The following is a 14,056-nucleotide window of genomic DNA, read 5'->3' as shown; positions in this document are numbered from 1 at the left end:
AACAGTGTGCTACACGCACATAGCTATCACCCTAAACAGTTAGTGGAAAACATCCCATATGGACAGTTTTTGCGCCTTAAGCGCATTTGTAGCGATCCTACGGACTTTAAGATAAAAGCAAACGAAATGCATAATAGATTTCGACAGAGGGGTTACAAGACAGCCATTATACATGCAGCAGAAAGTAAAACTATATGTGTAAAAAGAGAGACCCTTTTGGAACCCGTAAACAAAAGCAGTTCAGATAATAGTCACCTTTGTCTCAGAGTTTAACACCTCGTCTCAAGAAATTAAGAACATTATCTACAAACATTGGAATATGCTAAAATGCGACCCAAATTTAAAAAATATAGCAACATTACCACCTAGGTTTTGTTTCAAAAGAGGCAAAACCATAAGGGACTCTGTTGTCACATCGATGTATAAAGCACCCAGTAAGCCTACTGGCTCTAGTTGGTTAAGTGAGGAGATATGTGGCAATCATCCCTGTGGGAGATGTACCCATTGTTCCAACACCAGTACCACTAAGATATTTTATCATCCACAGACCGGACGGGTACATAAAATAAAGGGTTTTATCAATTGTAATACTACTCATGTGGTTTACATGTTGAAGTGTCCATGTGGAATGGTGTATATTGGTCAAACGAAACGCAACCTAAAGATAAGAATAGCTGAACACAGAAACGGCAACATGGATTATGCCATTGCACGACATTACAAGGAGAGGGCGCATGGATCAGCAGCCACACTGAAGTTCATTGGCATAGAAAAGGTTAACCTGCCACCTAGAGGTGGCGACATGATAAAACTGCTTTTGCAGAGAGAAGCCCACTGGATTTTTACCTTAAACACAATGGAACCTAATGGCCTAAATGAGAATTTAGACCTCAGCCCTTTTCTATAAATCTTAAAAGTTATTAATGTGTTATTACCACACTGTGCTTTTTTGTATAAATATGTTTGCACCGCCCCTTATATCTAAATTAACAGTCCAAAACATTTTGACTGACCTGGCCTGATCCATGCTTAACCCACATCCTGACCGATTGTGCCTATACCATGATATTTGTTTCAATTTAAAAGTTTTTAACTCAAAGACTTTATAAATGAGTTGCCTTGCATCTGCATGTGATTTCTTGTCAGTACTATTGACATTGCTTTTGATGTATGTAATTGTATGTGTATGTATATGTGTATGTATGTGTACATGTATGCATATATGTGTGTATATACATATATATATATATATATATATATATATATATATATATATATATATATATATATATATATATATATATATTATATTATATATATATATATATATGTATTTTTTTTCCTTAAATGTGTCCTTATTTGATCTGTTTGTTTATTGGTGTTTGTGCATACAGCATTTTTGTCTGCCCTCTCCTGTATTGAAAAGTATTTAAATTGAATGATTTATACCACGCCTGGAGGGGTGGAACTGTCTAATGAATGGCACTATATATGTGTCACTGTATTGAACACTCACACTTTTGTATAGCACCTGACGAAGCTCACGGCGAAACGCGTCGTGCTAATAAAATACTCATGCAATAGTAAGTTGTCCATCTCTGTTCCCTGGAGTGTGCAGTCCCTTCTTTGAAGGTTCATCCCTTTTTATATGTTATATACCTGCTGACTAGACTTGCACCTCCAACGGGGTTTTTTGGATGTGCAGGAGTCCCCTTTTTGTTGTAGATATAGATATAGGTATACATATACAGTAGCACACGTATAGCCCAGCGTCAAGCAGATCGGCTATTTTTGACGAAGAGATTTGTTGCTGAGGGGGAAACAAGGAGGGGACCAAGGATAGAGCCTTAAAGGACAACTTTGTTCTTTTACAAGGTTTATGTTTTAGTAAATAAGTAAATAAAAGATGAGTGTTAAAATGTATACATTTACTGCTTTCTATAGTTTTAGCAATCCTCAAGCTCATGGAGGGGTTTTAGGCATTCTTCACATTTTTACTCAATCTTTGTATCATTTTTAAATTCAACTCAAACAAACACGTCCTGCTTCTGGTGACTGATACTGTCCTTCTGTATACTGTGTGTGTGTGTGTGTGTGTGTGTGTGTGTGTGTGTGTGTGTGTGTGTGTGTGTGTGTGTGTGTGTGTGTGTGTGTGTGTGTGTGTGTGTGTGTGTGTGTGTGTGTGTGTGTGTGTGTGTGTGTGTGTGTGTGTGTGTGTGTGTGTGTGCGTGCGTGTGTGTTTTACAGGTTCTACTCTCAGGAGATCAGGGCGTCGGCCATTTTGAACGGGGACGTAGAGCCCCCCCCAGAGGCCCACGACCTGTACCACATCCTGGAGGCTTACACTGAGGCCTACACATCTGACTGGACTAACAAACACATGAGAGCCAAGGTACACACATACAAACACACACTGAGGCCTACACATCTGACTGGACTAACAAACACACAATGGCCAAGGTACACACATACAAACACACACTGAGGCCTACACATCTGACTGGACTAACAAACACATGAGAAATTAAGAACATATTGTCTTTTAAAAAAAAGATTATAAATGTGAAAATGATGTATTGTATAATTTGGCAGAAAGTCAGAGGTCACTTCTGTGTGCAGATAAGATGTGGCATTCTGCCTTTACATATTGAAACAGGAAGATATAGAGGCGTAGCTGAGGAGGATAGAATATGTGAATATTGTGATTTGAATGAGGTGGAGAAGGAAATCCATTTTATTTTATTTTGTCCCTTGTATGATGACCTGAGAGATATACTGTTTAAAAAAGTCCACACCCCTGATCTAAACCTGATAGAGTATGAGAATGGTAGCCTGGTAAACCCTCCCTCCAGAAATCTCATTTCCATTTGATTTCTGGAGTGAGTCTGGCCTGATCGCCCATTCTGCAATATTGGCGGTGGGCTGGAGTTGGGCGGGAGTAATACCGTTGACTGACAACCCCTTCAGCCAATGATCGTTTTTACCCTTCAGCCAATCAGCAGTTCATTTTTACCACCTCCAGACTATGTGACGCAACGGGACTTTTGAGACGGCCATGCCGAAAATAGGTTGTCTTATTGGGATACATGCGTGTCACTCCCCGCCCCTGCCGGTTCTCTAAATGTATATTTTTAAATAGGCTCTGTCATGATTCATTGACCACATATATGAAGTTTAACAACTAAATTCTATCCAAACGATATCTTAATAGTAAATTCCGTGCCTCAAAAAAGAAGTTTGAGACCGTTTTAAAAACGAAACTAAGAAGTTAAGGCACTCGGACAACAACAATGGCTGCCGTTCGTCTTTTGTCGGCTGCACTCGGCTTCATTCGGGCTCACTCGAACTCGCCACCTGATTGGCCAACTGTCGCTGTCAATCACAGAACGATGAGCGACGGCGCTGATAGGCTCGTTCATTTGGTGAACGGGCTAGAAACGCCCAGACAAGCCTTCAGGCTAGACTCCTTCCTGAAATCAAATGAAAATGATATTTCTGGAGGGAGGGTTTACCAGGCTATGAGACTGGTGCCTTGATTGAATTTATTTTTCTTCATACTTTTGCATTTTCAGAATATCTTTATAAAGCGTGGGATAGAAGGAGAAGGGTGACTTATAATAGATGAATGTCTTTATAAATGTGTATGTAATCTATGTGCAGGTATATATAACTGTATGTGGTTCGTTTCAAATCAGGCTGTAATATGAGGTGCTGGTTGGGTGTACACTGGAATGTTTTTAACTTTGTTTTTTTGTTTTAAAATTGATGTGTCTGATAATCCCATGTGAGATGGGTCAAGAAACTGTCCGGACACGGAAATAAAACATTCATTCATTCATTCATTCACATACAGACACGCACTGAGGCCTACATGCCAGATGTGTGTGTGTGTGCGCACGCACACACACACACACACACACACACACACACACACACACACACACACACACACACACACACACACACACACACACACACACACACACACACACACACGAGGGCCAAGGTACACACATACAAACACACACCACTGAGGCCTACACATCTGACTGATAAAGTCGTATTTTTTACAGCTGGAATGAACACACTGAATGACTTTATTATTACACTTCATTAATGATGATACTTAAGAGCAGTATAGTTGGTTTATCACAACACTGCTGGCTGCTATCTATGGTGTCCAGCGACCAAGATCTACTCTTGCTCTATTGGACGATTAAGCCAAAGATAGAGAGATGTGCTCTGTGAGCGTCCAGAAGGGAACATGTAATTATGTTCTCTTGTTAAACGGGGTCTTTCATGCAACGACATAAGGGGTTGGCCCACGAGCTTGAACTTGAAGTTTGTAAGTTAACCCTTGAAGCCCTGAAGAAGCATCTGTGTCACTTTTTGATTTGAGCTAAAAAGCATTATTTTACACTTTGGGCTATTCAAAAATAGCAGATATACAAGCTCATAGCGCGGCACCGAGTGCCGCGCTATGAGCTTGTATATCTGCTATTTTTTTTAAATCGTGAAAATGTTTGCAAATCTTTTAATATATATATATATATTGTTTTAAAGCGAAAAAATTTAACTCGAATCTTTGCTTCCGGGGGGTCCCTGGAACATATATTTTTAGATGGGGGGTCCGTGGCTAAATACATGTCATTTTTGGGGTCCTCGACATGGAAAAAAGAACCACTGATATTATGGCGACATAAGTTTTTCCAAAAAACTGTTAAATCCCCCAGAAGCAAAGATTTAAGTTACAAATGTTCACTTTTGAAACTCAAATCTCAAGATTTGCAAAAAAATAATGATATTTCAAAAATAGCAGATCTACAAGCTCATAGCGCGGCACTCGGTGCCGCGCTATGAGCTTGTATATCTGCTATTTTTTGAATAGCCCAAAGAGTAAAAAAAATGCTTTTTAGCTCAAATCAAAAAGTGACACAGATGCTTCTTCAGGGCTTAAAGGGTTATACTGCTGTGATCACGCCAGGGGCCCTCTCCCATAAGTGAGATATTGAGCGAATAACAAATATCTCCTCTCCTCTCCTCTCCTCTCCTCTCCTCAGTCATCAGGTCCAGTCAGACCTAAGGCTCCAGTGTCTCAGCCTGCTGTCAGGATGATGATGCAGACAGCAGCCAGCAACCCTGACAAAGGTACAAACACCCCGTATTTACATACATATTTACATATTTACATATATACAGGGGTGCACATAACTTTTTAGGTCTAGTACTCAGAAGAGCACCTGGAGATGTGACTTGGTGCGCACCAAATAAATGGTCCCGTCCCGTTTTGCTGCGTGAGAAAAAAAGGGACGCTCTGCTTCCAAATTCCGCCGATTTTCGCCGTTAGGAGAACCCCCCCGATGTCGGTGCCCTGTGCTGCGCTGCTTTCATCCGCAGATTGGCACGTTCACGGCATATTTTGCACCGTTACGGTGCGTTCGTCATCGGTGACGAGTGCCTCTTAACAGCCGCTGCTGGCTGCGTGCACGCAGCGAGGCGATGCGAGGCGATGCGAGGCAACAATCACAGCATGTGTCCTCTCCCCCTGCGCCTAATGGCTGTACATGGGGCCGACGCGAGTGTGGCTTCAGGAAGTACATTCCTAGCCTCGATCTCAGGCTTTTATTTTCTAGTTTTGTTAAAAAAGAAAAGCTTGGAAATTCCTGTCCCAGCTGTTGGTACGCAAAAGCGCCTCACGTCGTCTGATCTGGTGCTCATCATTTATTTTGGGTGCGCATGCACACCTGTTATGTGCAGCCCTGCATATATACATATTCACATGTTGACTTAAAGGTGAGGTGTTTGACCAAATGTTTTGACCTTAATGTGTGACCATGCAGCCAGGATGATGATACAGGCTGCAGCCAGCAGCTACAATGCTGACCATGGTAACACTACATGTTATTCACATGTTATTAACATGTTAATAACATGATATTCACATGTTACAATGCTGACTATGGTAACACTACATGTTATTAACATGTTATTCACATGTTACAATGCTGACCATGGTAACACTACATGTTATTAACATGTTATTAACATGTTATTAACATGTTACAATGCTGACCATGGTAACACTACATGTTATTCACATGTTATTAACATGTTATTAACATGTTATTCACATGTTACAATGCTGACCATGGTAACACTACATGTTATTAACATGTTATTCACATGTTACAATGCTGACCATGGTAACACTACATGTTATTAACATGTTATTCACATGTTACAATGCTGACCATGGTAACACTACATGTTATTAACATGTTATTCACATGTTACAATGCTGACCATGGTAACACTACATGTTATTAACATGTTATTCACATGTTACAATGCTGACCATGGTAACACTACATGTTATTAACATGTTATTAACATGTTACAATGCTGACCATGGTAACACTACATGTTATTAACATGTTATTCACATGTTATTAACATGTTACAATGCTGACCATGGTAACACTACATGTTATTAACATGTTATTCACATGTTACAATGCTGACCATGGTAACACTACATGTTATTAACATGTTATTCACATGTTACAATGCTGACCATGGTAACACTACATGTTATTAACATGTTATTAACATGTTATTAACATGTTACAATGCTGACCATGGTAACACTACATGTTATTAACATGTTATTCACATGTTACAATGCTGACCATGGTAACACTACATGTTAATAACATGTTATTCACATGTTATTAACATGTTACAATGCTGGCCATGGTAACACTACATGTTATTCACATGTTATTCACATGTTATTCACATGTTACAATGTTGACCATGGTAACACTACATGTTATTAACATGTTATTCACATGTTATTCACATGTTATTCACATGTTACAATGCTGACCATGGTATCACTACATGTTATTCACATGTTACGTGTGTGTGTGTGTGTGTGTGTGTGTGTGTGTGTGTGTGTGTGTGTGTGTGTGTGTGTGTGTGTGTGTGTGTGTGTGTGTGTGTGTGTCTCTCTCTCGCTCTCGCTCTCGCTCTCTCTCTCTCTCTCTCTCTCTCTCTCTCTCTCTCTCTCTCTCTCTCTCTCTCTCTCTCTCAGGTAAACCAGCTCTGTATCCAAGTCTCTCCACCATTAAAACAGTCAGTCAAGGTGAGTCTTCTCTCTGCTTCTCTCTGCACCATTGTTTCATCTCTTACAACCACATGCATGCGCACACACACACACACACACACACACACACACACACACACACACACACACACACACACACACACACACACACACACACACACACACCGTCTGATGAAAGCTACTGTGTGTGTGGTGTGTGTTCGTCCTTGGCGAAGGTACATTCAGCTATGTCAACAGTAACACACACACACACACACACACACACACACACACACACACACACACACACACACACACACACACACACACACACACACACACACACACAGGGCAGCAGTAAATATCTGTTCTATGATTTACATTTCATGTCCAGTAAAAGTAGAGTTTCTACATGAATACATAACCAATCATTTACTATTTATTCATACCTGAATAATATGTTACATAATATAATACTGTACGACTCTAGAGGAACTGCTCATGTAAAGGAATGTGAGAGATATGTTCTGGTTAAACAAAAGAAAAGTTAACGTTGTATATTGTGACAGTAATCATTGCTATAGAGTGTTTGTTCAGTAACAGTGTTAAATAGCTCTATATTGTGATAGTAATCATTACTATAGAGTGTTTGTTCAGTAACAGTGTTAAATAGCTCTATATTGTGACAGTAATCATTACTATAGAGTGTTTGTTCAGTAACAGTGTTAAATAGCTCTATATTGTGATAGTAATCATTGCTATAGAGTGTTTGTTCAGTAACAGTGTTAAATAGCTCTATATTGTGACAGTAATCATTACTATAGAGTGTTTGTTCAGTAACAGTGTTAAATAGCTCTATATTGTGATAGTAATCATTACTATAGAGTGTTTGTTCAGTAACAGTGTTAAATAAATCTATATTGTGATAGTAATCATTACTATAGAGTGTTTGTTCAGTAACAGTGTTAAATAGCTCTATATTGTGACAGTAATCATTACTATAGAGTGTTTGTTCAGTAACAGTGTTAAATAGCTCTATATTGTGATAGTAATCATTACTATAGAGTGTTTGTTCAGTAACAGTGTTAAATAGCTCTATATTGTGATAGTAATCATTACTATAGAGTGTTTGTTCAGTAACAGTGTTAAATAGCTCTATATTGTGATAGTGATCATTACTATAGAGTGTTTGTTCAGTAACAGTGTTAAATAGCTCTATATTGTGACAGTATATATTGATAGAGTATTGTTCAGTAACAGTGTTAAATAGCTCTATATTGTGATAGTAATCATTACTATAGAGTGTTTGTTCAGTAACAGTGTTAAATAGATCTATATTGTGATAGTGATCATTACTATAGAGTGTTTGTTCAGTAACAGTGTTAAATAGCTCTATATTGTGACAGTATATATTGATAGAGTATTGTTCAGTAACAGTGTTAAATAGCTCTATATAGTGATAGTAATCATTACTATAGAGTGTTAGTTCAGTAACAGTGTTAAATAGCTCTATATTGTGATAGTGATCATTACTATAGAGTGTTTGTTCAGTAACAGTGTTAAATAGCTCTATATTGTGATAGTAATCATTGCTATAGAGTATTTTATCAGTAACAGGAGTCTCCATGTCTCTCCAGCTCTTTAATAAATATAAATTAAAATGTTTGATCGTCACCAATTTCAGGACCGAGAACCAATTCATCACCTTACATTTTAAATAGTTCCAATCCTGTCTGGACATGTTTTACTTTACTTTGTTTCATCACTTTCAATTCCGCTTAATGTATCCTGTATGAGTTCTCTCTTCTGATTGGATGAAATTGGCATCCCGAGCAGAAAAAGCATTCACTGTTAACTAAAGAGATGGAGCGACGAGGAGAACCCTGTTACTGAACGACTAGAACAAAACTAAAAAAAACTTTAACTCATACATGGACAACTGGCGGCCTGGGGGCCACATGCGGCCCCCACCTTCACTTAATGCGGCCCACAGGTTAATATCAGAATAGTGATATATTATTGATTTCAGCTGTTATGATTCTAAACATGCAAACATGACCCGCTTTAATGACTTCAGTCTATATTAGTAGCTTAATGACTAGTATTAACATTATAATATCTTTTTTAATGTCCAATGTATTTATATTTCAGTTCATAAAGTTAACATAAGTATATAATATAACTAAATGCATTTTAATGAAGTAAACATTTTACTTAATACAGGATTCTAATTCAAACATAGCAAAAACAGCAGAGCTACAAGTTCAGAACGTGTCGCACTGAGACGCCTTTTGAGCTTGTAGATGTGCTATTTGTTCAACTTTTGTGTGATATAGAATGGTGAAGTACGGCATTAATTTACCAAACAGTTAAAATACAGAGATGAGAGGTTTCTGCCCGACAGTATATGTAATGTGTTCCTCTGGAGTGAGTGTGGAAATATATAGTTGTGTGTGTGTGTGTGTGTGTGTGTGTGTGTGTGTGTGTGTGTGTGTGTGTGTGTGTGTGTGTGTGTGTGTGTGTGTGTGTGTGTGTGTGTGTGTGTGTGTGTGTGTGTGTGTGTGTGTGTGTGTCACACACTGAGTGACTGAGTAAGAGAAAGTGACAGTTGAGGTTGTGGCTCCCTCTAGTGTTGAAGTAAAGTCAGTGAGATGTTTTAATCTCCAGGGGGAAAGATTTCACAAACAGTGTAAATAGCAGATCTACAAGCCCACAAGCATAATGATGCTATGAATTAACTGTAATCTACCTTTTATATAACATGGAGTGAATGAGTTGCAATTAAAGTGTGGAAGAAGTACTCACATGTGTACAAGTAAAAGTATCAATACTGCAATGAAGAAATACTCTGTTACAAGTAAAAAGTCCGGTATTCAAAAATGCACTTGAGTAAAAGTATTAAAAGTCTGCTCCATTTGGAGGAGGCTGTTTCCTTTATCCATGATTTATGTCTGCTATGTCTGACAAGTCAACTATGTAGCAATGTTCTGCCTCATAGGCACTTTGTAACTATAGATATATAGATATAGATATAGATATAGATATAGAGATGGATGGATGTATGCAAGCCCATAGCCGCGCTATGGGCTTGTAGATCTGCTATTTTTTGAAAAATCTTGAAGATTCGTGCAAATCTTTGATTACATTTCTTTTAAAGTGAACATTTTAACACAAATCTTTGCTTCTGGGAGTGCCTGGCACAGCATATTTTCAGATGGGGGTCCGCGGCCAAATATATATATCAATATGGGGGTCCCTGGCATGAAAAAGTTTGAGAAGCACTGGTTTAAACGCTCCCCCCCCCCCTCTTACTGTATCTCACGTACATGCCCCCCCCCCCCCCCCCCCCTCCTCTTTGTATTTTCTCTCCTCAGCTGTAGAGCTTGTACAACAATACATTTCACACACTTCTTAACACCTGTTTAATCTGATGATAAAGATGTTTCTGGTTCTGCTGCACTGTGAGCTGTGCTTCACTAGTATGACATTCAGTCAAATAGATATGTGTATTCTGACTGTGTGTGTGTGTGTGTGTGTGTGTGTGTGTGTGTGTGTGTGTGTGTGTGTGTGTGTGTGTGTGTGTGTGTGTGTGTGTGTGTGTGTGTGTGTGTGTGTGTGTGTGTGTGTGTGTGTGTGTGTGTGTGTGTGTGTGTGTGTGTTTCAGTTGCATATGATTCCGGAGCCGTTCATAGTTACGGTGAGTCATCATCACACAACACAGTTTATATACATCTCTACTATTTAAAGGTGCTGTTTATTTGTTAACGTATTTAAACGGATCCCCATTATCTGACGTCTTCCTGGGGTCCAAAACGTTAAAATATATTAACAAAAACATTCAACATATCACAGAGCAGGGGTCTTCAACGTTTTCAGCCCAAGTACCCCCTAGCTGAGAGAGATATGAAGCAGGGACCCCCTCTATATTGTATAAAATTGTGTTTCAGATTCAACTTTTTTTGTTGACGTGGTCTGCTCTTTTTCCCTCTACACCTAAACCCCTCTGCCAAAAACAGCAGATCTACAAGCTCAGAACGCGAGGCGTTGTGAGCTTGTAGATCTGCTGTTTTTGGCTAAAGTTCTCCTCAGAAAAGGGATGCTAGGGTTCAAGTGGTTAATGTAAATCAAATAATAATCATATCACAAAGATTTGGCGGACCGCCTGTAGTAACTCTGAGGACCCCCTGTTGAAGACCCCTGTCATAGAGTATTACAAAGAAATAAAAAAAAAACAGCAAAAACGAAATAGTACATTTTATAAAAGTCGATAATCACATGAAAAGAGATACCAGGGATTTAAAAAGTAGCTCTATCGATCTGGTATGTAAGAATAGATGTTACTGTATGTTTTGAGTGAGTGTATGAAGACAAAGCTTCCTTTTGAAAACTGTCTTTTTCTCTGCTGTTAAGAATCCCACTTGGAAGACTATTCTCCAAAGACTATTCTCCAAAGTACAATTGACCTTTAAAAAGCATCTGTTCATGGTTTTGGTTTCTTTGGTAGAGGTAAAGTTATCTGTCCATCACACGCTCCACCAGTGGAGTCTGTGTGAATCTCTGAGCAGCAAGTTACATTATTATAGAAACAGAATGGAGTCTGGATGTTAACACATTCGGGGCCAGAATTGTATAATAATATTGCGTTCGGTGCCAGAAATCTCACCGTTGCGCTGCGCTGTCTAAAGCTCTAGACTCCACGACGAGCAATCCATGAAAAACGATGCATGCGTGCACGGTGCACGATGGTCCTGGCTAACGCCTGGAACGATAACATCTCTCACGCGAGTCACAATGGCGGAGTGATCGTGCATCGAAAATGACTTGTTTTCCCCGTCGGAAAAAAGTTTCGTTTTTTTTTGCAAGGAGATGGAACGGAAGCGGTCGGTGAGCCATGTTTTTTGACACCGTGATCCATCTATCCCTTCCTTCTCAGAATCACCATGGGTGATTCCAGAGCTGCGCTAGCCCCTCCCGTGTGGAAAAAACAAAAAAAACAAAAAGATTGATTTCACGTAGATTTACGGTTTTGTCACCCAAGGTGTTAATGACTCTATGAACATGTGGAAGTAAACTAGTAGAAAGTCTTTGTTTGACACTTTGCCAAGCAAGACGTTCATGCATATCGTTCACACTTGTTCTAAAAGAACAACCCAGAACCAGGGGCGTGTACAGACATTTTGAGGGGCAGGTGCTCAAGTAAATTATACTTTTTTTTGTTTACTTGGTCTGCTCTTTTTTCCCCTCTGCACCTATACCTCTTTGCCAAAAATAGCCGATCTACAAGCCCACAACGCCTCGCAGCGCGAGGCGTTGTGGGCTTGTAGATCTGCTATTTTTGGCTAAAGTTCTCCTCAGAAAAGGTGGTTATGGTAAAAAGAAAAATCATATCACATAAAGATTTGGCGGACCCCCTGTAGTAACTCTGAGGACCCCCTAGGGATCCCGGATCCCTGCTGTAAACTGAAAGAAAAAACACGTTTTTTTCTCCTTTTTTTCAAAAGGGCACTTCTGGTCAAGAGGGCAAAGGGCAGGTGCTGTAGCACCACCTAGAGTCTATCTGTGCACGTCCCTGTCCAGAACTAGTCTGGCAGCCTTACATTACATTACATTCTATGTGCTGTGAGTGATACTGCTTTGTTCAAATAAGTGTTAAATATAGTAACGTCCTACCTGGTCATCCTACAGCGTCACACAGAAGCAGCAAAAGTAGCAGATCTGTACAACACAACAATCTTCAACAAACTCTAAACCAGGGGTCTTCAACGTTTTCAGGCCAAGGACCCCTTGGCTGAGAGCGGGATAAAGCAGGGACCCCCCATTATATATAAACAATGGAGGGAATTTGTGTGGAAGAATTTAATACGCTTTTTTTATTACACCTAAAATCCGAAGTAAACATGTGAGTAAGAGACAGTGTGGGCATCTAGTTGATGTATAACTATGATGAAAATTACAGGCCTCTCTCATCTTTTTAAGTGGGAGAACTTGCACAATGGTGGCTGACTACATACTTTTTTGCCCCACTGTCTAAAATGCCACAGATGATTTCCCAGCTTTAAAGGGTTAACGTTTAGTTGTCGTTGTTTGTGTTGTTTTCCCAGGTGGGGGCGTGGCAACAGCGGCCGCGGCCGCCGCCACTGCCACCGCCGCCGTGGGAGGGGCCAGCGGGCGGCTGGTGGTCCGCGCGGCCCACCCCTTCCAGGGCCAGCAGCCCGGAGACCTGAGCTTCAGCGCGGGCGACTCCATCACCGTGCTCACCCAGACCCCCTCCCAGTACGACTGGTGGGAGGGGCAGACGCAGGACGGCCGCGTCGGCATCTTCCCCGCCAACTTCGTCTCGTACGGCTGAACACGCGCACATGCACACACGCACGCTTGTCTTTCTATACTTGTGAGGACATCAACCATCTTTAGGACGACGATTTTTGGCACTTTGATTTCCTGTTTTACCGTAAGCCTAAAGTTGAAAAGTTGAAAAGTTTAACCCATTGAGACCTGAAGCCGATTCTACATGTCTCCTAAATCTCAACAGTTTTCTGAAAAACGTATGTTTCTATATCAGTGGTGCTCAATCTTTTTCATGTCAAGGACCCCCAAAATTATATGTATTTGGCTGCGGACCCCCATCAAAATATTTTGTTCCAGGGACCCCCCAGAAGCAAAGATTTGAGTTAAAAATGTTCGCGTTAAAACAATATATATTCAAAGATTTGCGCACATTTTCACGATTTTTCAAAAATAGCAGATCTACAAGCTCGTAGCGCGGCCCTCGGTGCCGCGCTACGAGCTTGTAGATCTGCTATTTTTGAATAGCCAAAAGTGTAAAATAATGCTTTTTAGCTCAAATCTAAACATGACACAGTTCCAGGTCTTAATGGGTTGAATCACTCTTATCTCTAATCCCTAAAACTAACTTCTAAATGTCTAATCCTAAACCTAACATCAATC

The 14,056-nt window shown here is 40.0% G+C and overlaps 1 protein-coding gene across 2 annotated transcripts in view; it reads left to right on the top strand.

Moving 5' to 3' along the window:
* sh3yl1 (SH3 and SYLF domain containing 1) overlaps positions 1-13,817 on the top strand; it is a 60,624-nt gene extending 46,807 nt beyond the window's left edge. Inside the window, exons 7-12 of one of the 2 annotated variants that reach the window (XM_084051339.1) lie at positions 2,248-2,392; positions 5,061-5,148; positions 5,841-5,888; positions 7,097-7,147; positions 10,773-10,805; positions 13,210-13,817. In XM_084051339.1, the coding sequence (XP_083907465.1) occupies positions 2,248-2,392; positions 5,061-5,148; positions 5,841-5,888; positions 7,097-7,147; positions 10,773-10,805; positions 13,210-13,457 (613 nt within the window). In that variant the 3' untranslated portion in view covers positions 13,458-13,817. The remainder of the gene's footprint in view (positions 1-2,247; positions 2,393-5,060; positions 5,149-5,840; positions 5,889-7,096; positions 7,148-10,772; positions 10,806-13,209) is intronic. The other variant, XM_084051340.1, reaches the window with a different exon arrangement.
* Positions 13,818-14,056: the final 239 nt, after the last annotated feature.

Source organism: Gymnoscopelus microlampas (assembly GCF_963454915.1).
Source record: "Gymnoscopelus microlampas genome assembly, chromosome: 24".
In the NCBI taxonomy this organism is placed as follows: domain Eukaryota; kingdom Metazoa; phylum Chordata; class Actinopteri; order Myctophiformes; family Myctophidae; genus Gymnoscopelus; species Gymnoscopelus microlampas.
Note: the sequence above shows the minus strand (reverse complement) of the source record. Positions and strands in the feature narration are given on the sequence as shown.